Below are 27,672 nucleotides of genomic sequence, written 5' to 3'. Positions count from 1 at the left end.
TTGAACAACCGAAGAGAACAAGGCCTTGAGAGCAGTTTCGGAGTAAGCACCAGTGGAGGAGGAAGAAAGTAGCTGATCAAGCTTATCAGTAACAGCCTTGAGATGGCGCTTGGTAACTGGAGCATCGTCATCATCATCACTTTGGACACGGTATGGACTGAAGTAAGTGGAATCAAACTCCAAGTCCTCACCTCCAAGAACAGTGTTGGTTTCAGTGGATTGGGTAGGAGATGGTGGTTTGGTAGTAACTGGAGGTTCGGTAGTGACTGGGGGTTCGGGTGCTGAAGAACGAGCCCCCGTTTCAGATACGTTGGTTCGAACTCCAGTAGTGGTGGTAGTAGTAGCCTCAGAGAAGATGGGTGCAGAAATGGGAATGGTAGAGGATGGTTGAGATGTAATGACAGGAAAAATAGGAGGGATGGAGACAGGAACAGAGACAGGTGGAGGAGAAGGTGCTTGGGACCGAACAGGTACCTCTGGTGTAGGCGAGCGAGGCGGGGTGTCACCACGAACCGAACCCTCATCCTCTGAGCTTTCACTGTCAGATTCACTGGGAAGAATTGTGGGTTGATTAGGAGGCACGTATTTTGAGTCAGAATCACTTGAGGATTAAAGAATGAGCCGGCGAGCGGGTTTCTTGCCTTTCTTCGGCTTAGGTTGAGCTGGTGCTGCCTTCTCAGACTTTCGCTTCCTAGGGGTTTGAACTTTTGAAACTTGACCCCCCTTATCACCCTTTTTCACTTCTGGCTTCTTGCCTCTCTTTGCAGGTTTGTCTGCATCATCAATTGATTTGACCATGTCAGCAGTGAGTTCCCTTGGACCAGAGGAGGGAAGCTTCTTGTATTCCTGAATAAGCTTGCTTGAAGGAGGCACAAAAGCAGACATCGACTCAGGAATGGAACCAACAAAAAGAAACTTTGAAGGATGAGTAACAATAATGTTGGTAGTATGAAACGTAGCAATGGAAGAAAGCATTGAGTCCGCCATGATAGGAACATGGAAACGATCCATTGCCCACTGAGTGATAATAGTCCAGAAGCGAGCACAAGAGATCTCGGTGTGGCGAGAGGAAGATGATAAACTCTGAATAAGTTGAAGCCATAAAACCATTCCATAATCCAGATTAAGACCGTGATACACCCCATAAAGTAGAGTCATGAAGGACTTGCTCGCACCGTCAGATCCAGCACTTCGTTCAGAAAGCCCTTTGAAGAGTAGAGTGAAGAGGCCATTCCATTGAGGAGGAAGACAGGACTTTTTGAACTTTGTCACAGTGGTTAGGGTTTCAGTATACCCCATGTTGTAGAACATCGAGAAGAGCTGACCTGTGGTAATGGAATCGGGATTAACCATGGAGTCTGCATATGCAAGCCCTAGAAGAGAGCAGAAACGATTCCTGGAGATTGAGGCTTTCTGGTTAAGAATATCGAAGAAAATTTTGTCTGACCCTTTGTCATACGTTGCAGAGGAATAGATTTGAGAGAGACAGGACATCGGAACAACTTCGACCGTGGTTAGGGCTTTAACGAGTGGGGAATATTTCAGGCATTCCACCACTTGATACATGTACGTATCGTAGAGGAAAGGTGAGAGATCGATCAACAGGTTCTGATTGGGCTTGATTGCAAGAAGAGTGGAGCGTGCAGTAGTTTCCTGAACTGAGGAGGATTCTGCCATTGATGAAGCTTGACGAGGAAGAAGATGAACAGTGAGAAATTGATCGTCTGCTTTTGCTCTAGTGAATTGAAGTGTGGTAAGGAATAGTCGCACAGAAATTAGCCCTTATTTACGATCTTGGAGAGAGAAATCGTAAGTGATGATTGCTGAAATCTTGGAAACGACTCCTGAAAAAGCGTGATTTGACATATTGCAACCCCGATAAAGTAGAGATGACGCATGATGACCAATTCAAATTCTGGCGCCTTCCAAACTTATCCATAATTCAAACCGTCAAGCGTTTAAACTTCCTGCTGAGTCATCGGATGAATCTTCAATAAAATTGCTATTACCATAATAACTCAAAGACGTTACACCAACCCATCGCTTTTAATTTTGAAACCGTCTGCATGAACTCGTTAAGAACCAAACAATACCTTGTTGTGAATGTGGAGTGTGTGTGCGTAAGAGTGTAAAAGATAAAGAAATAAAGCAAACTTTTTGTGGGAATTTGTGATGTCTATTGAGACATTAAGCAGTTGATCCCGGGCATGAATCTCTTCCTTCAAAGTCAAGAGAGACTTCAAAGTGCTTGTGTGGATTCCCGTTGAATAACGATCAAGTACTTGTTAAGAAGCATTGAAAGGCATTTTTTTTAATTAAAGCTATTAAGGGTGGCTTTCGCTTCAATTCATGATTTCGATACTTGATATAAGACCGAAACAGAACGAAGTACTTGTGAGACCAATGTGGCTTGTTAAACAAGTAGGTAGGAAACATATTCAGTGACTTGTTGACAAACTTTGACAGGAAATCTCAAAAATAAAAACTGGATCCTTTTGGAAGAAAGAGTCTTGGTGAAAAACAATTTCATAAGGATCTCGCAAAAAGAAAATTGGAGATTTCATAAGGTGACAAATAATAGCTAGAGCTTTGACGAGTTCACCGTTAATTCAATATGGGAGTTGGATTTTGGGTTTCACTTAATTCGTGGTGGACGAAACTAAGATCATCAACACAGAAGTTGTGTAACCATAAACCTCAGTGGTTATTGCTGAGAGTCTCAAGGGTTACAAAATGTGAATCGAACCGTGATGGAGAAAAATAAGGTGGGTAAGAGAACCGAATGTGCCTCTGCCATAAAAGATTGACAAAGCAGAAAAACTCTTAACTCAATTTGAGAAGAGTAAGGCAGCTCATGATTAGAGTAAATTTGACGGCCTGATTGGTGAGACAAGATTTGTATATATCAAGTCATTAAGGCTTTACTCAAAATCGCTCGAGGCTTTGGTCAACATACAACAGCATGCTTCTAGGGACACTTAGCTAGTGCATAGATTGAGATTGATACCTGCCCCAGCTCCATCAGAGAGAGAAATTCTTGTACAGAAAGTAAGCAAGAAACGAAAATGAAAAGAAAAATATTTTTGGATTTTATGAAATATTCTGAAAAAGAATTAAAAACAGAAAGAAATATTTTTGGATTTTATGAAATATTCTGAAAAAGAATTAAAAACAGAAAGAAATATTTTTGGATTTTATGAAATATTAAAGAAATGCATAAAGAAAGTTGCAAGAAAATAGTATACAAACTATACAACCGAAACCATAAGATAGAAATTAGAGGCGAATCGAGATCGGGGAAACCGAACCCGAAATGGACCGAGCGTTCGGTGCATTTTGGTTCCAAGAAGAACCGAACCCGAAATGGACCGAGCATTCGCTCTATTTCACTTCTAACTTTTATTGAAACATTGGGGATTTCGATACAGATTCAGCTTCCATCATTCCTAAGCCATGCAGGATTTTATTAAAACTTGTTTCAGGTAAGGCCTTAGTGAAGATGTCAGCCAATTGATCAGTGGTTCTTACAAAATGAATTTCAACATTACCGTCTTCCACATGATCTTTGATAAAATGATACCTCAGTGCTATGTGTTTCGTCTTTGAGTGTTGCACTGGGTTGTGACAAATCCTAATTGTACTTTCGGAATCACAGTATAGTGGGATTTTCTTCATATTCAGGCCAAAGTCACGATGTTGACTCTGTATCCAGATGACCTGAGATGTGCATGATGTTGCGGCAATGTATTTTGCTTCGGCAGTGGAGAGTGATACACATGTTTGTTTCTTCGATTGCCAGCTTACGAGTTTGCCGTCCAGAAATTGACATCCACCAGTGGTACTCTTTCGGTCTAGTCCACATCCCCCAAGATCAGCATCTGAGAATGCTTGGACAAAAAACCCTGATTTGGCTGGGTACCACAACCCAAGAGAAGTAGTTCGTTTTAGATACCGAAAGATGTTCTTTACTGCCAACAGATGAGGTTCGCGTGGATTGGCTTGAAACCTAGCACAATAACAAACAGAGAACATTATATCTGGCCGACTAGCAGTGAGATACATTAGACACCCTATAATCTGACGATAAAAAGTCATGTCAACAGCCGATTTGTCCAGAGAAGGTGTTAGCTTTGTGCCAAACGCCATAGGAACCTTCACTTTTGAATCTCCCAACATTCCAAACTTGGCAAGAAATGTCTTCGTGTAAGCCTCTTGATTAATGAAAATGCCTTCGGGTCCCTGTCTTATATTTAGACCAAGGAAAAAGTTAATAGGACCCATTGAGCTCATTTCAAATTTAGTTTCCATCAGCTTCCGGAACTCAGCTGTTAAGCTAGGATTTGTGGAGCCGAAGATGATGTCATCAACGTAAATTTGAACGATCATAAGGTGGTTACCCTCTTTCTTACGAAAGAAGGTTGGGTCAACCGAACCTTGTTTAAATTTAGACATTTTCAAAAATCTAGTTAGAGTTTCATACCAGGCCCGTGGAGCTTGTTTGAGACCATAGACCGCCTTGTCCAGGATGTAGCAGTGATCTGGATATTTTTCGTTCACAAAGCCCGGTAGTTGCTCTACATACACAGTTTCTTCCAGTTCTCCATTTAAGAAGGCACACTTTACATCCATTTGGAAGACTTCAAAGTTTTTGTGTGCAGCATAGGCGAGAAAAATGCGAACCGATTCTAGCCTTGCTACTGGAGCGAAGGTCTCTTCATAATCTATGCCTTCTTCTTGACAGTAGCCTTTCACAACCAACCTCGCCTTGTTTCGTATCACATTCCCTTCCTTATCCATCTTGTTCCTGAACACCCATTTTAATCCAACCACAGAAGCATCCCTAGGTGTTGGAATCAGTCTCCACACTTTATTTCGTTCGAATTCATGTAGTTCGTCCTGCATTGCCTGTACCCAGTCAGAATGATCAAGTGCAGTCTTGACTGTCTTCGGTTCGACTTTTGAGACGAAAGAATTAAACATGCAAAATTCTACTTTTAAGAAGAGTGCTGTTCGTTTCTCTTTTAATTGAGATCGTGTGAGAACTTTTTCTGTGTGTGGCTTGAGGTTCACTCGTGTGTGGCTTATTGGTTTCAACAGGTTGATTTTCTTCCATATTCGCTGCAGCTTCATCAATTATCTCTTTCAAGTTATCTACCTTGTTGTCTGCAGCTTCATATTCAGAGTGAATGGCCTTTTCGGGCTCATCAAACAGCAGCATGTATTGTTCAAATAGGTTCGAAATCGGTATTGTAACTTGACCAGAAATTGGAAATATATCCCCCACAGAACCTTCAGCGGTTTTGAGTTTCTTGACGTAGTTATCGTCGAAGGTAACATAATAGGTCTCCTCGATTTTCTTTGAACGTTTGTTGAGAACCCTATATGCTTTGGAGGTTAAGGAATAGCCCAGAAAGATTCCTTCATCTGCTTTCACATCAAACTTATTTCGGTGCTCCTTTGAATTAAAGATGAAGCACCTTGAGCCGAACACATGAAAAAACTTGACATTTGGCTTTCGGTTGTTTAAGATCTCATATGGAGTGATTGAAAAACGTTTGTTGAGGTAAGATCTGTTCTGCATAAAGCATGCAGCAGCAATGGAATCAGCCCAGAAATACAGAGGCAGTGAAGCGAAGCTCAGCATAGTTCGGGCTGCTTCACACAGAGATCGGTTTCGCCTTTCAACAATACCATTCTGTTGTGGAGTGTATGGAGCCGAGAAATTATGAGTTGTTCCTTTCTCTGCAAGAAACTCTTCAAAGTCTTTGTTCTTAAACTCCAATCTGTTGTCACTTCTTATATTACGAATAACCTTTCTCAGCTGGACTTCGACCTGCTTGATAAAGAGTTTAAGTTTAGGAGTGGCCTCTGATTTCTGCTTTAATAAGAATACCCAGGTAAATCGAGAGAAGTCATCCACTATTACAAGTATATACTTGTTACCACCAACACTTTCGATTGAAGATGGACCACATAAATCAATATGGAGTAATTCAAGTGGTTCAATAATTTTTGTATTGATGTGAGAAGGATGACTCTGTCGACTCTGCTTTCCCATTTCACATGCAGCACACAAGTGTTCTTTATCGAATTTCAGAACAGGAAGACCTCGAACATGATCTCCAAGCACCAATTTGTTGATGTCTTTCAAATTCAGATGGGAGAGTCTCCGGTGCCAAAGCCAGCTTTCGTTTGATTGAGCCTTTGATAGCAAGCAGATTGCTGGTTTTCCCCGTATGGGATTGAGGTTCAGAGGGTACATCTCTCATTTTCTCTTTGATTTCAGCAGAATATTGTTTGACTTCTTTTCAGTGATCTCTGATCCCTCATCGTCGAAAGACACCTTTAGCCTAGTTCCAACCACCAGTTGAGAAACACTGATGAGGTTGTGTTGCAAACCCTCAACATACGCCACTTTTCTTATCGAGAACTCGCCATTGGTAATCATACCATAACCTTTGATTGTGCCATAAGAGTTGTTACCATACTTGAAACTTCCACCATTTGTAAGAGACCGAAACTCCCTTAGTTCTTCCCTTCTTCCTGTCATGTGACGCGAGCAACCACTGTCTATGTACCATTCATCATCAAACTGCTCATCACGTATAACCTGCAAAAATTAAGCAGATTTAAGAACCCAAAGAGTCTTGGGTCCTCGTGAGGCTTTTACAGAACAGGGATTTGTTAGTGAAATATCAACTAAAAAGGTTCTTTTTATTAACGTTGTTTCATCTTTTCTTTTTAAGGTGAAAACTTTGATTTTGTCTTTAGGTGGAGTTGCCGAATATGTGTATTTTACGTTAGCATATTTTCGATCAACATCAGGCTTAAATGACGAATCCTTTGTATTATCTGGACAAAGTTTTTCTTTTCCCTTTTGATTATTCTGGGAGTGAAGGTTAGAACTAGGTGAATGAGATTTGAAAACGGAGTTAGCTTTTCGGATATGGTTCTTTTGTGATTGAGAGTGAAAATTACTTTCCCTTCGTTTCTGCTCACTGATTAGTCTATAACCGAAACCACCCTTTTGGTTTTTCTTATCTCGAGAACCGAAGCTTTGTGTTTGGTTGACCTTCTCTGGTGGACCGAAACTCTGTTTTCGGTTGGACTGATGATTAGGATCGATATGCTTCTTTCGGTTGGGATGGTTCTTAGGACCGAAACTCTGTTTTCGGTTGTTATTGCCATGCTGAGTGTGAATGTTGGAGTTTTCTCTTCCTTCCTCCTGTTGCTTAGAAGGTTTTTCATAGCGAACGTAGTTGGAATTTTGAGAACGCCAGAACTACTTCCTTTCAGTAAGGTTTTTCTTGTACCTCACATTCCTTTGATGCTTTCGTTCTTTCACCTGTTTTGAATTTCTGTGGATGTAAGCCTTTTTCTCAGATTTTTGAACAGGAGCTTCACTCTTAAGTGAAGAGGTTTCGCTTGAGACTACGCCTTGTTCGTCTGAAGGCATTTTGGTACCACTTGTGCTAGGCTCATCAAAACGAGTAGGATCATTGAGTGGTTCGGCTACATATCTTCCTTTCACTCTCCATGAAGTTTTCTGTGACAAACCTACTATTTCATCTGCATTGTCAATGGGTGCTGACCAGAAATATTCATCACAGCCTTCAGCATTATCTGCTGCAACTATTGTCGTCAGTTCGGCTGTTTGTTGCAAGGTAACTCCATTAACTTTGTACACCTGATTTGGAGTAGTTTGGACCTTTTGATACACAATGTCCTTTTCTTTAAGGACTTTGGACTTGTCTTTGGACAAACGGGCAAACTCAACCGAATTTTCAGAAATAAGATTTTTGTTAGTTTCGGGTTTGCTTTTGACAAATTCGGAACAATCAACCACATCATCCACATAAATGACACTTATATCATCATCCTCATCGAATTCAAAAGTATTTTCAACATCAATTTTATTTTCTGAACTCAACTTAGCATTCAACAAGTCAAATTTCTGTACAGTTTCGGTTTGAATTTTCAATTTGTCATTTTCATCCAACAAATTTTTAAGCATGTCCTTATGGTCTTTGGACTTTATGAAGGACTCTATTTTGTCAAGACCAATTCTGTAAGCAGGAGAAATTTCTTCAGAAGAAACAACATTTTCATAGTTATATGCATCAGCATCGATTTCATCCTCCTTTAACTCAAGGAAGGGTAAAATCATACGATATATCTTCTTCCCTATTTCACAATCAAGATGCAATTGAGTAATATTGGTATATAACCTCTTAGCAATTAAACATAAAACATTTCGTTGTTTTAAAAGCTTCAAATTATCTCTTTGCAAATAAATTGTTTCATCCCTAGACCTAATCAACTCCTTCTCTTTTTGCTCAATCCACATTCGCCTCTCCTCACTCTTCGATGACACCCTGCTGATTTGATCAGTTAGGTTAGAGTTTGTGACGCGAGTTTGAGTTAAACTTCCACTTAAACTAGAAAATTTAGATTTTAATCCATTGAATTCCTTTTCGTAGTCAGTGATTGGAATTTTCAGAGAGATAAGAATAGATTGTACCTTCTGGATCAACTCGTCACATTCGTTGATTTGCTGACTGACAGGCTTCGCTGCAAAGCAACGGTCTTCTCTCTCCTTATCTCCATCATGTCCCCCATCAGTTGTATAGCCTCGAATGTGTGACACTCCAGAGGTCACCATCAAACATCTTCCTGCAGTATCCTCTTCCTTCACCAACAAGGCTTTGCCATGAGTTGGCTTCCTTACTTCTTCGTCCTCTGAATCAGTTGACCAAACTTCAACACCTCCAAATTCATCATCGGCAACATTTCCCTGCACAATGAGAGCATTCATAGTGTTGTTAGATCCTGCTTTCTTCTTCCTGATTTCCTCCAAACGCCTTGTGAGGTTCGCTTCCTCGTCCTCATCTTCATTCTTCTCAGACAGCTTTCTTAGCATGCAGTCTTTGGCGAAGTGATTTTTACCTCCACAGTAGTGACAAGTAAAGCCTGAGTCACCTCCAAGTTTCGGTTCCTTCTTTGATTCTTCCGTCTTAGAAACACTATTCGGTTCCTCCTTTGCTTTCTCAGCGCTGTAACTGCCGTGCCAGTTTCGGTTCTTGTTTGTTGGGAACCTTCTCTTGATGAACTTCTTGGGATTTGACACCATCAGAGCATAATCTTCGCTTGTTAGATCATATTCAGAGAGATCTAAATCTTCTTCTTCCTCAACAGTATTCTTACCTTTTGAGATTAGGGCCAAGGATCCCATGCTAGAAACCACATTCGTTTCTTTAGTCAAAGCATTCTCATGCGACTTTAGTATCCCCACTAGTTTTGCAAGAGAATAACTTTTGAACTGTTCATGTGCCTTCACTGTTGACACCACATCCATCCACTCCGATCTAAGGCCATTCATGAATGTTACCTTCTGTTCGATGACCTTTCTTTCGATCCCATGTTTAATCATCTTGCTTAAGAGATGATTGAAGCGATCGAAGGATTGAACAATCTTCTCTTCAGGCTTCTGCTTGAAATCACCAAATTCTGAGAGCAACAATGTTTGGATTGAGTGCTCAAGATCTTCATCTGTAGAGTACAGTTCCTTCAACCTGACCCATATTTCCTTTGCTGTCGTGCATGAGCTTACCAGCCGAAACGTGTCTGACTGTAACGCAAACCTAATCATCCTTAGAGCTTTGATATTGCACTGAAACTTTTCCTTCTCATCTTGAGGTATATCTTTCACGTCACCAATGAGTTGATTATATTCCTTTTGAGTTTTAACAACTCTTGAGGTACTTGCATGAACAAATGGACCAACAGTAATCGCCTCCCAGATTAAGTATCCATTATCTTCTGAGCCAATCACGTAGTCCTCAAAGTGATGCGCCCGGACCTCATAATCTTGAGTGTATAAAATAGGAATCCTTGTGGTCGACCCTATGCTGTTTGAGATGTTGATTGGGTTTGACTGAGAATCGTCCATGGATGTGTCGATGTTTGTTTAAAAACCTGCTTAATATCATACTTGTAAATAACGTTAGGGTAAGATCGAATATTTAAAGAATCACGTCAATAGCAGATGACAGCTCTAGTAATATCAATCTAAGCGGAAAACCCTAAGATCTTCTTCAACAGAAGAGATGTGTATGAGTTACACAGTCTCCTGCTCTGATACCAATTGTTGAGTTGAAAAAGTCTTAGATCGATTAGATCTTCAATAGGTTAAACAATAAAATCAAATAAACACAAAGAACACAATATAGAATCAAATGATGTTTAATGATTCAAATGTAGTCACGCCTCAGCAGAGCTCGACAAAGAACTTCCACTGTAGAGGCGAGCTAGGGTTTTTAGTACAAAAGCCAATAATAATAATCAAAGCACTGCTCATAAAGGCTGCATGCATTCACCTTAAATACTAAACCCTAAAAAAACCAATCACGGTTGGACAGACCCAAACCGGATAACAAAACTGGGCTAAGGACCGAGCCCATGACGCAACACTATTCGACCCAACAATTTCTCTTTCCAAGGGAAAAAGAAAGGCTAAGTCTGAGATTGTCCTGTGTACCATTCCCAAAGAGTCTATATGTTTCTATTGCCAAGAGAAGGGGCATTGGTTGCGAAGCTGCCCTGACTACCTGAAAGATCTGAGAAAAGGTAGAATCGAAAAGTTTGACTCTACTTCAGGTAAGTCTCCTGTCTAACTCTATTAAGTTCCTAATTATTGATTCTTAATACATGATGTGACAAGGTTGCATTTTGATGTTTTGTAGGATCATGCAAAGGGAATGAAGCTTAAAGGAAGAGTATGTTGAATCTGATCACGAAGATGGATTTCAATCGAATGGTTCGCAGATCGGATTTTTGAGCTGCTGCTTAGGAGTTATGATAGATTGCTAGGAAATATGTAATAACATAGTTTTCATTTGTAATTGCATTGTAAGGAAAAGTTTTTTCCGCATTTTATAAATAAATAAAATTTTGTTTTTATTTTTATTATATCTCCTTGCAATGGCATTTGTGAAAATTGATGTTTGTATGTTTTTATGTTAGCAATATGAATTTGATTCTTTTGTTTGTGGTAGTGTCGAGTATTTTCCAAATAATGAAAGATTCTCATCACCCAAGTTTCAATTAGACAAAAACTTGGAATCATGCAAGTTGTATTGTATGATGAATGAGAATTTTCATCTTTGGTAAATTAAGACTAATTCCTTGTTCACATGTACATGTGAGTCAAGTGAAGGACTAAGGGATCGGGTACACTGGGTGTGCGTTGGTCAAGATCCACCACATAGATCGATAAGACTATTCGTCATGATTTTACTAAAGTTTAGTAAACATGGTTGTGCTTACAAGTTTAAGTATAATTCTGAAACATTTGAAAAAGGTTCAATGTATGGCAGAACGAATGAGAATAATCAAATTAGGCAGAAAGATAAAAGTTTCTCCAATCTGAAAAGATGGGAGAGTACTTTAGTATCGTGTTTTATGATCATCTTAATGTTTATGGAAAAATCATATCACAATTGATCCTCTAAAGACATCTTAGTGCATTTGTATAGCTAAGAAGAGGAATCGTGAATTGTTGAAATAGTTTAAATCAAGAAAATGAGTCATACTTCGTTCCCAAAACAAGTCTTAGAGTAATACTCCAAGATTGTAACTCTGAGTGACATTATCTTAATAAAGGTTTAAAACACTTAGCAAATGTAGAGTAAAATTTTTCTACTCTTGTACATTTGAAAATGGTATGTTGTGATGTTTTGGATAAAACAAAGACCAAATAAGGCCAATTGTGTGAAGTGTTTGTCTTGATTAGAATCCGAACTAACTCTTGAATATTGTTTTGTCAAGTAATGTTCCTTGACAAAGTGAATCATATATGTCAAGAGGTCAGTGGGAGTCTTAAAGATCTTGACAAGTTTCAAGAACTAATCAAGAATAAACTTATTATTAAACACTAGCACACGACTTGAGGTATGTGACCGATCGTGTTGATATATTCTTGTTTTTGTGTCTATTCCAGTTAAATTTGACTATGCATGTGAGTTCTGAGAGTCCTTAATTGGTTGCATAACAACTTGGAAGCAATGATAGACCCTTGTGCTGCCAGGTGGCAAGAAATTAAGATTGAACAAGTTCAGTCCATATGGGTTTGGATTTGTCACTAACCATGTCTTGTGATTATGGTCATGACAGATTCACATGGATAGGAACACATATACCACAAAATCTAAGTGTCATAAGGTTTCTCTCCGATTCATGAAAATGATTGTGAGCAAACGCTTTCACTAAGTAGATTTTAAGGAGATAGAAATTGTGATATTTGCATTTTCAAATTCGATTATGATTACAACATCCCTCTTCATAATTCGAATTGTGAGAAATGGCAAAGGTCTAAACATTTCAAACTTATGGTTGTAAGTTCTAAAATTGTTAAGACACACAAGTAAGCTATCTAAGGAAAGGTGTATGATTTTGAGAAGCCTAGATAAAGTCTTATCGAAGCATCTCGTATCAGAAATCTGAACTTTGGTAATGAAAGTCAATAAGTATTAATTTCTAAAAGTCCAGCTGATTTCTGAATACATGTCAAAGCTAGTGGGAGCATAAGTGTTATGCTAATAATAATTATGATGCTAGTGGGAGCATAATTATTATGGTATTTGTTGCAAGTTAGCAATGTTAATTATAGAAAACAAAGGTTTCAATTCCCAAAGTTGCAGGGTTTGAAAAGTTGTTTTGCTATAATTAAGGGATAGAAATTTATATTTCATTTCAAATCTAAAAGCTTAGATTGTGATATTTTAATCAAATTTAGTCAAATATATATGAATGTTATTTTGGAATGGTTCAACATAAGGAAATTCTATATATGGAAATGTTTGTTATGTTGGAATGGTTCAACATAAGGAAATTCTATATATGGAAATGTTAATTGTGTTCTCAAATTTGATTATGATTACGACATCCCTCTTCATAATCAAAATTATGAGAACTTGGCAAATAGAAATGTTATAGAAAAAGACTTATCAAATATCATGTCTTTATGTTAGACATTATGAATCGTGTCCCATATGCTTCGGGTATAGGATCGATTCATATGCTATAATATTCTCGTGTTCTAATTTTCCGAATGCCTAGGGCATTTGGAGGGAAAAAGGAATAGAACCGGATATGACTAAAGTGGGTAAACAACTGTTAAGGATAATCTAAGGTTCTCCAAGGATTGGTCGCTTAAGGACTGTTGGAAGTATAGTAATGGAAGGACCATATTGTCATTATTATGAATAGAAAGGGGTCTATTAATAATGAATTGTCGTATGGAAAATATGGAATGTTTCCATATTGGGAGTTGAAGAATAGATGGAAAAGTTAGAAACTTTTATGCAAGAAGGATGTTCAAAGGAATGTACTTTGAATTTGAGACTTCATTTCCATGGAATTGTCTTGTAACAATCTCCAAATGAATATTTTGTAATATCATTGGTCAAGTCTCTGTGACTTTTGGCACCTAGACATTACAAAAGAATCATTACATGATAGTTTAGAATCTAACACTTTCTAGCAGTGACAAAAATTTGGAATTCTTACACTTGCAATAAGGATTTGGAATTTTGAAATGAGCATCATTGAAATGTTTTTCAATTGATATATTTCATAAAGTAAGGACCATAGACAAACATAGTGTGCATGCTTGTAGAATGGCATAACTATTGTTTAGACAAACATAATGTGCATGCTTGGAGCATGGCATGACTATTGTTTTAATTCAACTATTACGTTGATTATTCGAAACATTATGCAATGAATAATGAGTAATAAATATGGGACTCAAAAGTTTTTGGTCCATATAGGATTAGTATTATTCTTGTGTGTTCACTTTGCATGTTTTGACTTCCCGAATAACTAGGTTATTCAAACCATCCACAGTTGATCATACTTTGGAAGTAGGTATTGAGGCAAGACTGTCATGAATGGGTCTGTAGTTTGTCTAGGACAAGGTGGTTGCAGTGTTCATGAGTACTCCTCGAATAAGATTCGAGTATTGGATTCAACCCACGCTCATCTGAATCACTTCATGGATTTTATCACGAGTGATCATGAGACAATAATATCTTATATTCTTGAAACGGAGATATGTGAGTTGTAGTTGCGAGTCGGTTGGACATTGACATATGTAAACGCACCAGTAACTTGGATGTTATAAAACATATTGTTGTGTGTAATTTGATGAGTAAGTGTAAGCGAGCATTTGGGTCAAAGTTTTTCCGTTCCTTTTACCCCATATGGATAACAGCGATATCTATTGGCCCCTCGATGATTTATTGATGACACCAGGCCTGGACTGATTTGATATGTTCAATTAGTCGGTCATCATAAATTAGAAATCGGGAAACAACAGATGGAAAAAGAGAATGATTATAATCCATGTCTTATTCCATATGATATCTAGAATGGAGGAATATATGATCCCTTATCTAATGGACACGTCATTGACTAGGTCAGAGTTCGACAGCGGCTTTTAAGAGCTACGATTGCTAGTCGGGTTAGAGTCATGCTTACAATGATGGTTATTAGACTTATCCAAGTGGGAGACTGTTGGATTAGTGTCTAAGTCCATAACTATAATTGGTATGTACTTGACCCGAGAGTAGCATGGTCCATTTGGGTTGCATATCACCGAGACAATTTGATAGGATGGACTTTTAAGAAAAGGTTATTTATGAGTTTTTAATATACTATAAGTTCTAATATATTAATATGAAATCATATTATTTAATTAGTATTGATCAATAATTAATTTGAAATTAATTTTGTGATCAAAAGAGACTAATTAAATATAAGGAGTTTATTGGTAAATCATTCATTCTTATGGCGTGGGCCAAGGATCCATGATTCCTTAGGTTGGGTTAAACCCATGTGACAACCCATGGATGATCCATGGAGGTTAAAAACCCATGGATCCTAAGGAATATGGAAGGTCATGGTCATTAAGGCTTACATGGTGTAACCCTAATCTTGCCACACTATATAAGAAGCCTCATGGCTACCAAAATGGCACTTAAGTGAAACACTAGAGGGCTAGCCGATTTTGGTGGAATAAGATACTCTCTCAAAAGTCTCCTTTGTCCAAAGGTGTGTTGTGATTCCATTTAAGGTGCAACACTTGGGGAAATAAGTTCTTAAAGGTCCAAGGCTTCCAACTACAACAAAAGGTATGTCATTCTACTAGATTTTGTATTATATATACTTCATGATATGCTAGTTAGGATGAAACCTTGGAAAAATGAAAGTTTGCATGTATAATAGAGAAAACATAGATCCAAGGTTTCTAGGGTTACATGCACACCTTAGGAGTGTTAGAATGCTCATAACCCATCTGTTTAGACACACGCGTGAGCTTTCTAAAAGGTGTATGAGTTTAGGTAAAGGCTTATTGAAGCAGATCGTATCAGAAATATGAACCTTGGTTATGAAACTCAATAAGTATTGATTTCTAAAAGTCCAGCTGATTTCTGAATACATGTCAAAGCTAGTGGGAGCATAAGTGTTATGCTGGTAAGGATATAATCATCATGTTAGTGGGAGCATGATCATTATGGTAAGTATTTCAAGTTAGCAATATTAATTATTGAAAACAAAAGTTTCAATTCGCAAAGTTGCAGAGGTTGAAAAGTTGTTCTGTTATAATTAAGGGAGAGAAATATTATACTTCATTTCAAATCTAAAATCTTAGATCGAGAAATTTTAGTCAAATTTAGTCAAAGAACATATATGAATGTTATGTTGAAAAGGTTCAACATAAGGGAATTCTATATATGGCAATATTATAGCAAGAGACTGGTAAAGTATCATGTCTTTATGTAAGACATTATGAATCGTATCCCATACGCTTCGTGTATAGGATCAATTGCATATGCTGTAATATCCAATTGTTCTGATTTTCCAAGTGCCTAGGGCATTAAGAGGGAAAAAGGACCAGAACCAGAAATGAATAAACTAATTAAACAACTGTCAAGGAAAATTTGAGGTTCGATAAGGATTGGTCGCTTGTGAGCAGTTGGAAGTAAAGTATTTAATGGAAGATATTGACATTATTATGAATAGATAGGATTCTATTTAGAATGTGTTGTCATATGGAAAATATTGAAATGTTTCCGTAATGGGAGTTGGATATTAAGAATCTGTGTAGATTAGAAACTTTTATGCAAAAGGATGTTCAAAGGAATGTACTTTGAATGTGAGACTTCATGTCTCGTGGAATTGTCTTGTAACAATCTCCAATAAATCACTTTGTAATTTCATTGGCTAAGTCTTGGTGACTTTGGTGTTGTGACTTTACAAAAGGATCATTGCGTAAAATGTTAGAATCTAATACATTCTAATGGTGGCAAGAATTTGGTATTCTTACACTTATAATAAGGATTAGGAGTTGTGAAATGAGCATCGTTGGTATTGTGTTCAATTGATTTATTTCACAAAGTAAGGACCATAGGTAAACATAGTGTGCATGCTTGGAGCATAGGATAACTATTGTTATAATTCAAGTGTTAAGTTGATTAACCGAAACATTATACAATGAATAATGTGTAATCGATATGGTGATTAAGTAATAAGTGTTTTATTTATACTCAAAAGCTTGAGATCATATTGGATTCGATTATTCTTGTGTTTCACTTTGCATGTTTTGACTTCCAGAATAACTAGGTTATTCGAACATCCATAGTCGATCATACGTTGGAAGTAGGTATTGAGGCAAGACTGTCATGAATCCATCTGTAGATTGTCTAAAGTGTTTAGACATAGCACAAGTTTGTTGCAGAGTTCATGACTACTTCTGTAATAAGATTAGAGTATTGGATTAAACCCATGCTCACTTGAATCACTTCATGGATTTTATCACGACTGATTAGTGAGACGATAATATCTTATATTCTTGAAACCAAGAGATATGAGTTGCAGTCTACAAGTCGGTTGCGCATTGATAGTGCGTAAACGCACCAGTAACTTGGTGTTATAAAACATATTGTTGTGTGTGATTTGATGAGTAGATAGAGCAAGCATATGAGTTGAAGTTTATCAATTACTTTTACCCAAAGTTAGATAAAAGTGATATTTGTGGGCCCCTCTATGATTTATTGATGACACCCAAAGCGCTTGGCCAAGCCTAGACTGATTTGATCTGTTCAATTAGTCAGTCGTCATAAATCGGAAATCGGGAAACAACACATGAATAGAGAGAATGATTAAAAACCATGTCTCAGTTCATACCATATCTTGTAGAATAGAGGAATATATGATCCCTTATCTAAAAGACGTGCTTCTAATAAGATCATAGTTGACAACGGCTTTTGAAAGCTACGATTGCTAATCAGGTTCTGAAGTCGTACTTGCAAAATAGTTATTAGACTTATCCAAGTGGGAGACTGTTGGATTAGGTGTCTAAGCCCATAACTATTTTGGTATGTACTTGACCCGATTATGAGCATGGTCCTTTTGGGTTGCATTCACTCATGCAACTTGACAGGACGACAAGAGGAGATAGAGTAGAATTTATTATGTGAATAATAAATTCGTACTCAAAATGGTTTTATTAATATATTACAATATTAATATATTATTTGGAAATCATATTATTTAATTAGTATTGATAAAAAATTAATTTGGTATTAATTTAGTGGTCAAAAGAGAATGATTAGATAATTGGGGATTGATATTGCAAATCACTAATAGTTGCAATTGGGCTGATGGATCACCTTGGAATAAGGTTGGACGAATTCTATGGGAGGCCCATAAAGAATTCGTCCAAGGTGTATTCTAGAAGTGGTCCATGGGCTGCTTAAGGCTTAAGCAGTCATATTAGGGTTTCCACCTAAAACCCTAGCAGCCACAAGTATAAATAGACCCCATAACTAAGGGATTTTCGTACAAGGCTTAAGAAACCCTAGAGTGGTCGAAATCTTCTCTCTTCTACTTCATCCTTTGCATTGAGTGTTTGTGACTCCATTAGAGGTGCAACACTTGGGGCACTAAGCTTTCAGAGGTCAAGGATATTCAAGGTGTTCTTGTTATTGCTACATAACAAGTAAGGTAAGATTCCAAACCCTTATTTACATATGAATTTCGTTCTTAGACATGTTAGATTAGGGTTTATGCTTTGGAAGATTGTTTGCATGTGTAACTTGAGGAAAACCTAGATCCAAAGCATTAGGGCTGCATGCACACCATAGGAATGATGTTATGCTCAAAACCCATCATATTTTGTGGTTGTATGCTATGTGGTATTCTGGGGAACTCACTAAGCTTTGTGCTTACGGTTTTCAGTTTATTGTTTCTGATACTCTGGTTTTCAAATGGAAGGGTTCGGGTTGATTACAGAGCACACACCACATGTTTCTGTTTTCTGTGAATTACTTTGATTGGTCAATGTTTTCTTAAAACTTAATTACCCTAGTTTTTATGGGAAAGACATGTATTAACGATCTATAAACCTAACAACAATTTTTTTTTATATCATGATTTTTGGGGTGTTACACCCCCTGAGCCCACAACATAAGTCTGGATTGCCCCTCCGGCCCACAACTTATGTCTGGATTGCTCCCGAACCCATATCATAAGTCTGGATTGCTCCCGAGCCTACAACTTATGTTTGGATTGCTCCCAGGGTTGTTAGATATCACACATAACAATATTGCCTCAACCGAACCGCTCTTCCCGAGCCTCCGTGCCTACGACTTACAACCGACCGCACCTGGTCTCTTGGCCCACAACACACAGCAGGACCGCCTCAACCTCAATCGCCACAATATGTCGACATATAAAAAAACAAGAGATCAAGTAGGCACATAAATACAGGAAACTACCAAACATGCAACTCACTACTAGCTAATAGATCCTCCACAACACACTGGTTCGTTACCGATAACTCTCCATGGAATGCATAACCATAAGAACCAGAGGTGAGATAGCCACCCGAACAGATGATCATACTCTAAAGCCACAACCAAACGATTAACATGCAAGAAAGCCTAGATCAAGAGTTCTCAGACTATCCTACATGGCTACATACAACCCTTAGGGAATTCCACTAGACGATAACCAGCCTACTGGTACTCTAACCAGCTTACCACTACCGAGGCATCCTAACACACAAGTATATATATATATATATATATATATATATATATATATATATATATATATATATATATATATATATATAATAACCCACTATAGCACAAGAACATCCTATACACGAGAACACATAACCAAATCTCTAAGGAATGCATAGCCATATGTATCCAGATTTAAGACAGACACCCGAACAAATGATCATACTCTAGAGCCACAGCCAAACAAAGAACATGAAATAAATCCAAGATCAAGAGTTCTCAGTCTATCCTACATGGCTAAATGTAGGCCCTAGGGCATCCCTCTACTAAATGATAACCAAAACTAGTGGGTCGACATTGGTGCCTTCGACCCACGGGTACAGTGAGGAAAACTCACCTGAAACGAGGAACTCAGAAACACTGCGACACACTTCCCTTTCTGCACCGATTGCTCCCACGATCCCTCTAGCAACAAAACATGGAAGAATCTTAATCAACAACCCAAATTCTTCAAGTTTGACCCAAAGTCAAACTGGTCAAAAAGTCAATGGTCAACGAAAGTCAACTGTCAACTGCCCCTCACAACGTGACCATCTAATGCTCACATCGTGAGCTACTAAAGGACAAAAATAATTGAAACTACTTGATCCTCACAACGTGACAGACATATCCTCACGTCGTGAGATCTGTCTGAATGACATTTTTGATGAATAAGCTCCTTAATCCATTAAGCTACTAATCCTTATTCTCTAAAAGGCTTCCTAATGCCCCAAAGACCATAAAAACCGATGCTTTAAGGTCTTGCATGTCCAATGCAAGACTTGAGATCAAATTAGAGCATTCATGAAGAAAAGGGAAAATGACACATATAGCCTACAAATTGTTTAGGCTTGACCATTTTAGTCACTTAAGTTTTTTCGTGGCTTTATGAGGGAACCAAGTTGTGGGCAACCTGTCCTTTTAGTCCTCTTTACTTGTTTTAGTCGGTTTAGGGGACACGTAGACAAAACTTGGGTCCCACCCCTCACACACACACACACACTCTCTCTCTCTCTCTCGTGTTCCTCCTGATCACCAGAAAAATCCAACAACAACCAAAGTTGTTGCCTTCTTCAGCTCATCCTCTCGTCTTTCTTCTATTTTGATGGAAGACTGATCCAATCACCACCAAACCACTGCCATGGCCAGTTGAAGCAAGCCTCCGACCGCAAACAGGACCGTCGACACTGTTCACCGGAGAAGAAGAACAAGCGAGAATCACCATTTTCCCTCCTGTCTTAATCTCTTTCGACCTTCAAGCAGCTTCCAATCAATTTTCCTTACTCCTTCATCAATCTTAGGTAACCCCTTTTCTTTTCTGTTCAGAACTCATTCAAAAATCTCCAAGAACAGTCAACACCTGCCATGGTGGCCGGTGACATGAACAGTGTCGACGGGAGGGTCCCGATGATAGGTTCGATCCTAAACATATATATATATATATATATATATATATATATATATATATATATATATATATATATAGTTCCTTATTCCGTTGTTTATCTGTTTTGGAGGTGTTTAGGTCGAAAATTAAGAAGAGTAGTTCTACGGGTCTCCTCCGGCGAGCTCCTCATCGTCATTACTCTCTTCTCGTCGTCACCTGTTAGAGCCAAGAATAGCAGGAGTGATGGGTGGTGAATATCACCGGTGATGATGGGTACCACCCACCACAACATCGGCAACGAGTGGTGGTAGCACAACAACTCCACTACTTTCGCCTTCCCAATCCAGCGGTGATCGAATAAGAAAGAAGGTGAATATATCAGGGTTGTGTGGGGTGGGGCTGCGGTGGTTCTATGACGGACGATGGTGGTTTCCAGTGAGGAAGAAGGTGATGGAAATGGTGGAGCAAGGTTGATTTAAGTTGAGAAAATAAGAGGAGGGTAAGGGAGAGATATAGAAGTTAGAGAAAGTGGTGTTGAGGTCGAGAGAGAGATGTTAGAGAGAGAGAGAGATGTTGTGGGACCTTTTAGTTTTTTTAATTACCCCTTCGTTTTCTCAAAAAAGGACATATTGGACCCGACAAAACCAAATTTGTTCCCTTAAAAAGTTAAGTGACTAAAAGAGTAAACTCTAAAAACTTCAGATCCATCACATATAATCACCAAGGGACTTGAAGGACCCATAAAGTTGCTAACTTTATGGAGTCCCCTCACTCTAATACTTATAATCGTGGATAATCATGCATAAAACCTTAGATCTAGCAACAATGAATCATAAAGCTTGAATCTTGGTTACCCACAATGGTCCAGAGAAGTTGCTAGAAGATGCAAATGAAGCTTCCAAGTTGGATCTATGCTCCAATGGTGATCTCTTCTTCTTCAAGCCACTAAAACACCACCAAAAGCTCTTGAATCACAAGGAGAAAGCTAGGATTAGGGTTTTTTCTGTGCTTGAGGATGAAAGAGGCTGCAAATGAACCATAAAATGAGGTTTATGAGGTTTAAATACGAAGGAAACCCTAAAAGATCATGGGCTTGGGCTGCAGCGCGTCCTACGTCGTGAGCTCATATGGCTCACGTCGTGAGCTTAGTTAAATCAACATTTTTCATTTAATCACTTGTCACACCGTGAATTCTCTATGGTCACACCGTGAAGCCTGGTTCCACCAAAAAACCATGCATTTGACTTCTTGAAGCCCTAAACTGATTCGTTCTGGAAACTAGTTGTTACATTTATTATGATATTAATGATATTTATGAAATTTGTTGTGATATTAGTCATATTTATTTTTTTAAAAATCAATGAATTAACAATTTATGGTCCCCGATTAATCCCCATATAATCGATTAATCCCTTAACCTCAGTCCACTGACTAGCTGACGTCGAACATTTTTTACAACCTTGGTATTTATAGTCGTTGGTGGACGTCTATATGAAAGTTGTGAGTGGCTCACCTTTTGTGAGTGTAGTAAGGTAAGATGGTCGTCTTTTGGGTATTGAGGGGAGGGGACATCACGCCTCCTCATTTTATTTGGGCGAGTATGCAGTTCGGGTCCCTAGGAGCTTCCTACATTATTTGTTATGTATTGAGAATATGAGTTATCGATTTAATCCAAATAATGAATACAAAAATACTTCGCTATTATAGATTAATCTTTCTATATTTTATCACATCATATTCCCATCATATGTAAGATGAATATTGTTTTGTACCTTTCGTCCTTTGTAAAATTGCTTGTTACAAAATTAGAAAATTGAAAACAAAAGTAAAAGAGGACGAAAAGGGAGTTTGGTGTGATCAACTCGGTCAAAACTCAACAGGAACGACAGCTATTACGTTCGCTTCTTTCAGCCGGTCTGGAACATTCGCAGACCACCGCCCACGGCACACGCAGCTTAAATTTCTTCGTCGCCGGTATAACTCATCAGCCACAGCCATCGTAGGAGGCGCCACCACTGTCTCAATATCACATCCTGTAGCAATTCATATTTATGCACCTCCGAAAAGTAAGTTCGTCGTTATCGGTAATCTCCAACGATTGCAATCTCTACTACAATTGTCCCCCAATTTTGAAAATAAAATCGGATTTTAAATCTCTGTAAATGTAAATTTATCAGACACTATAGAGAGATCTGATGAACTTTAATTTTGCCGGATTCAAGAGAAAATACAGACGATTATCTTTCTATCGTGATCCAGTTTATCGGGTACGCTAGAGATCTCTAGAATTTTCCTTATTTAAGAAATTAGTTTTTCGAAGGCAGCGTCTCTTTCCGTTCACAAAAGTTCTGCGTTCGAACCTTGCTTCCATCTCTCTCGGCGAAACTTGTTCCTCTCACCTCGAGATCTATCAACGATTTTTGCTGCATACTCACCGACTTTGGCGATTACTGCTTCTGCGCAGACCAATTTCTGGTTCACGACAGGCGATTTTGGCATACACTCTGATTAAGGTTAGTAAAACTCATCGATTAAGCCCCATTCTTTATTTACTCGTGGATTTTGGCAGCCAAATAAGAATCAGGAAGTAATTTGTTCTTTTTTTTAGAATCGATTGCACTTGAATATTCGTCTGGCGAATTCTGTGTCGTACCAAATTCTCTTTCTCTACATATCCATTCTCTGCTGCAATTCCATTTCCCTTGTACAAAATGTGCCCTAAATTCACACAGACATGCTGAATTTTTCGATGTCTTTATCATTACAGGCAAGATGATGGTCGAAGATCTAGGAATCGAAGCTAAGGAATCTGCAGTTCGTGAGGTTGCAAAGCTCTTGCCACTTCCTGAACTTCTGCTGTCCATTTCTTCAATCAAGGCAGATTACATTGCACGCCAACAGGTTCATTTGAATGCTTTCTTCTGTAAATTTCCAATATACTCATCACTTGAAGAAAGAAAGAGTATCAAACTCATCTTTTATTTTTTTACTTTCAGTAATTTTACTGGTTGCTATAGATTTATGCTTCTGCAAATTAGTCTTATGTTCAATTGTTATTGTGTATACTATCTCTCACATACTTTTTTTTTCCTTTCATTTATTTCAGGCAACTGATGCACAACTTAGCACTATGGTTGCTGAACAGGTTGAACAAGCACAAGCTGGATTAAAAGCACTTGCTTCATCTGAGAAGAATGTAAATCAACTCCGCCAAAATTTTGTTAATATTGAGAGGTACATTTAATATTTGATTGCACATGAAGTCACTTTTATAAAATTTGTATAAAATTTGGCTTTAACACTGATTACAATTTATGTTGTTTAACTTTTTCAGGCTATGTCAAGAATGCCAAACATTAATTGAGAATCATGATCAGATTAAGCTTCTTAGCAATGCACGAAATAACTTAAACACAACATTGAAGGTATGCAACCAAAACAGCTCATCATTTTGTTTCTCTTATTCTTTCTTTTCCTTTTCTTATAAATAAATAAAATTTACAATTAGGATGTAGAAGGGATGATGTCAATTTCTTCAGAAGCTGCAGCAGCACATGATTCTTTAAGTGATGATAAGGAGCTCATCAACACATATGAGGTAACACAAGGGCAAAATGGTAAACAAAATCTTCCCAAACATGAATCTTGATTGTTCAAATGTGAATCTTTACAGAGATTAACATCTCTTGATGGAAAGAGGAGATTTGCATTAGCTGCTGCATCAACTCATGAAGAGGAAGTTGGAAGACTAAGGTCAAGATCAAATTTAAACTCCTTAATTTATAAATAATTTTTAGGGTTTAACATTTTCTTGATATGAAATTTCAGAGAATATTTTGAAGAAGTTGATAGAACTTGGGAGATATTTGAGCAGACTTTATGGTCACATATTTCTAACTTTTTCCAACTTGCTAAAGAAAGCCCACAAACACTTGTACGTGCTTTGAGGTAAGTTTATAACTTTATATAAATCAACTCCTTTAAAACTTTTATATTAACTTTTTTATAAACTTTTAGGGTTGTTGAAATGCAAGAGATTCTTGATGAACAAGTGGCTGAAGAAGCAGCTGAAGCTGAAGGAGGTGGTGCAATGGCATCTGTAGCAAATCCTCGTAGAGCTGGCAAGTATGTATAATAAATTAGTAATTAACTTTTACAATTTACACATTTTTAACCTAATCTTCAATTAGGGTTATAATTTAATCGCAACAAAAAAAAAAAAAAAACTGTTTTCATATGCAGAAAATCTACAGATGCATTAGCATCTTCTAGAAACCTTGCAGCTCAAAAGGCAAAACAGGGGAAATGTTACAAGGATAAATGTTATGAGCATATCACAAAAGCTGTTGAAACAAGATTCAGTAAACTTTTATCAGAAGTACTTAATCAAATACTCTGTTAATTTTATAAAATTACATTATTGCTAATTATCAATTTGATTTCAGTATTTTTTTTTTTTGAAACAGCTTGTCTTTGAAAACCTGAAAGGTGCCATAGAGGAGGCAAAAAAGGTATGCACATTTTATTTTTACATTATTTTAATTAAATATGTGGATTACAATTAACAAATTTCAACATTCATTTGTAAATTACTTTTAGATTGGGGAAGAGCTTGGAGATATATATGATCATGTGGCTCCTTGTTTTCCTCCAAGGTTTTTTATTCAAATTTTATATTTACATATCTAGATATATTTTTTTTATCTATTTTATAATTTGAAGTATTATTATTGCAGATATGAAATATTCCAGCTGATGGTGAATTTATACACAGAGAGGTTTATTCAATGGCTAAGACTACTGAGTGATCGTGCTAATGAGATTACAAATATTGAAATCTTAAAGGTGTTATTCTTATGAATTTAGGTTTTCAAATATTAAAATATTAATTTTTTTTACTAAAAAAAATAAATAGGTAACTGGATGGGTGGTTGAGTATCAAGATAATTTAGTTGCACTTGGAGTTGATGAGACATTAGCTCAAGTTTGTTCAGAGAGTGGTGCAATGGATCCACTTATGGATTCATATGTTGAGAGAATGCAAGCAACCACAAGGGTAAAGTTGGAAATTTTAAATCTTTTTTTATTTAATTTGATATTCCTGATACTTTTTTTTTTTGGTTTATAGAAATGGTATTTGAATATTCTTGAAGCTGATAAAGTCCAGCCTCCAAAATCAACAGATGAGGGAAAACTTTATACACCAGCTGCTGTTGATTTATTTAGAATTCTTGGAGAACAAGTGCAAATTGTTAGAGAAAATAGTACAGAAATTATGTTATACAGAATCTCTTTGTCCATCATTCAGGTACAAAAATAAATAAACATTTTAGAAGTAAATTTTATTATGTTATCTTGATTTATTGAAAACTGAATTTTAATTTTTAGGTGATGATTGATTTTCAAGCAGCTGAAAAAAAGAGATTGGAAGAACCTGCTTCTGAAATTGGTCTAGAACCAATATGTGCCATGGTTTGCAATTTTCTACTTTCCAAGTTTTTTAAAAAATTGATTTTTTTTAATTTTTTTTTTTAAATGACAGATTAATAACAACCTGAGATGCTATGATCTTGCTATGGAGCTTGCTTCTAGCACTATTGAAGCCCTAACAGAAAATTATGCAGAACAGGTTATTCCTTTTTATATAAAGATAAAAATTACAAAATCATTATTTATTTTGTATTTAAAATTTAAATCTTTTGCAACAGATTAATTTTGAGGACACCTGTAAGGGGTTTCTGGAGGTTGCAAAGGTATGTTGTGCATGTGCTTTAAACATATGTGGAAAAGTCTTGTATGTTGACTTTCTTTGACCGATTCAGGAAGCTGTACACCAAACAGTCAATGTCATATTTGATGATCCAGGAGTGCAAGAACTACTAGTCAAACTTTACCATAAAGGTAAATAAAATTTTTCTTTTTTTTTTTCAAAATGACCAAAATACCCTCCTGTAACCATATCCAAATCTTGTCATCTACAGAATGGAGTGAAGGACAGGTTACTGAATACCTAGTCGCAACATTTGGTGATTATTTCACGGATGTGAAAATGTAAGTTTTCAGTTCTAACATTTTTTAAATTACTTTGAACATAATTTCTTACGTTTTTTTTTTTATATAAATTTAAATAAAAATTATCAGGTATATTGAAGAAAGATCATTTAGACGATTTGTTGAGTCTTGCCTTGAACAAACAGTCATTGTTTATGTCGACCATATGCTGTCTCAGGTTTTTTTTTTTTAATAAAAATTAATCATCCATTTTTTTTTTTTATAAAAATTAAGATGTGAAATTAACGTTGTGAATTCATTGTTGATTAGAAAAATTACATCAAGGAGGAAACAATCGAACGCATGAGGCTTGATGAAGAGGTTCTGATGGACTTCTTCAGGGAATACATAAGTGTTAATGTAAGTCATTTTATATATAAAGTTTATATAATATAATTAATCTTCATTTTATTGATTTTTTAAATTTGCAGAAAGTTGAAAACAGACTAAGAATACTAATTGATTTGAGAGAACTTGCTTCAGCTGAAAGCCCAGATACCTTCACTCTTGTTTATACACATATTCTTGAACATCAACCTGATTGCCCGGTAATTTTATTAATTATTATTTATTTATTTATTTTGTGATTTTACTTTTGCTAATTTATCGTTGTTTGTGATTTTAGCCTGAAGTTGTTGAGAAAATTGTTAGTCTACGAGAAGGAATACCAAGGAAGGATGCCAAGGAGGTATTTATTTATTTATTTATTTATTTATTTTGGGTAAAGAAAACTAAAACTATATGAGAATCAGGTTGTACAAGAATGCAAGGAAATATATGAGAATTCTCTGATTGATGGAAATCCACCAAGGTCAGGATTTGTGTTCTCCAAATTAAAGTCCCTCAAAGCATCAGGGATTGGTAATATTTTCCGTAAGTTGCATTAAACATTAAACATTAAACATTAATTATTATTGTTATTTGTGATGTAAGTATTTTTGGTGAGATGTAGAGAATCTAAGTCAACAGATTTTTCAAGTGACATGACATAATAAGTACATGATTTGGATGTTGTCTATTTGTGAGATATGATTTTTTTATGTTTCAACTCTAGTTTTAAAATCATTTTTCATCGTTAACTTTCTTTGGTTCAAATGGCAAGTTATT

The 27,672-nt window shown here is 37.0% G+C and overlaps 1 protein-coding gene across 1 annotated transcript; it reads left to right on the top strand.

The window, feature by feature from the left end:
• The first annotated feature begins 22,319 nt into the window (after window positions 1-22,319).
• Window positions 22,320-27,627, top strand: SEC6. The gene is made up of 25 exons (XM_079055290.1): window positions 22,320-22,580; window positions 22,692-23,027; window positions 23,282-23,415; window positions 23,621-23,748; window positions 23,849-23,939; window positions 24,023-24,112; window positions 24,188-24,267; window positions 24,343-24,462; window positions 24,532-24,639; window positions 24,757-24,892; window positions 24,981-25,025; window positions 25,114-25,169; window positions 25,251-25,359; window positions 25,430-25,570; window positions 25,643-25,822; window positions 25,903-25,986; window positions 26,057-26,143; window positions 26,223-26,267; window positions 26,337-26,415; window positions 26,496-26,565; window positions 26,656-26,743; window positions 26,836-26,925; window positions 26,997-27,113; window positions 27,191-27,253; window positions 27,318-27,627. Exons 3-25 carry the CDS (start codon window positions 23,287-23,289, stop codon window positions 27,450-27,452), a joined length of 2,271 nt encoding a protein of 756 aa, XP_078911416.1. The 5' UTR covers window positions 22,320-22,580; window positions 22,692-23,027; window positions 23,282-23,286; the 3' UTR covers window positions 27,453-27,627.
• Window positions 27,628-27,672: the final 45 nt, after the last annotated feature.

This window comes from Lactuca virosa, chromosome 6, assembly GCF_052849685.1.
Source record: "Lactuca virosa cultivar CGN04683 chromosome 6, Lactuca_virosa_CGN04683_v6, whole genome shotgun sequence".
NCBI lineage: Eukaryota > Viridiplantae > Streptophyta > Magnoliopsida > Asterales > Asteraceae > Lactuca > Lactuca virosa.
This window is presented reverse-complemented; position numbering and strand designations above follow the sequence as displayed.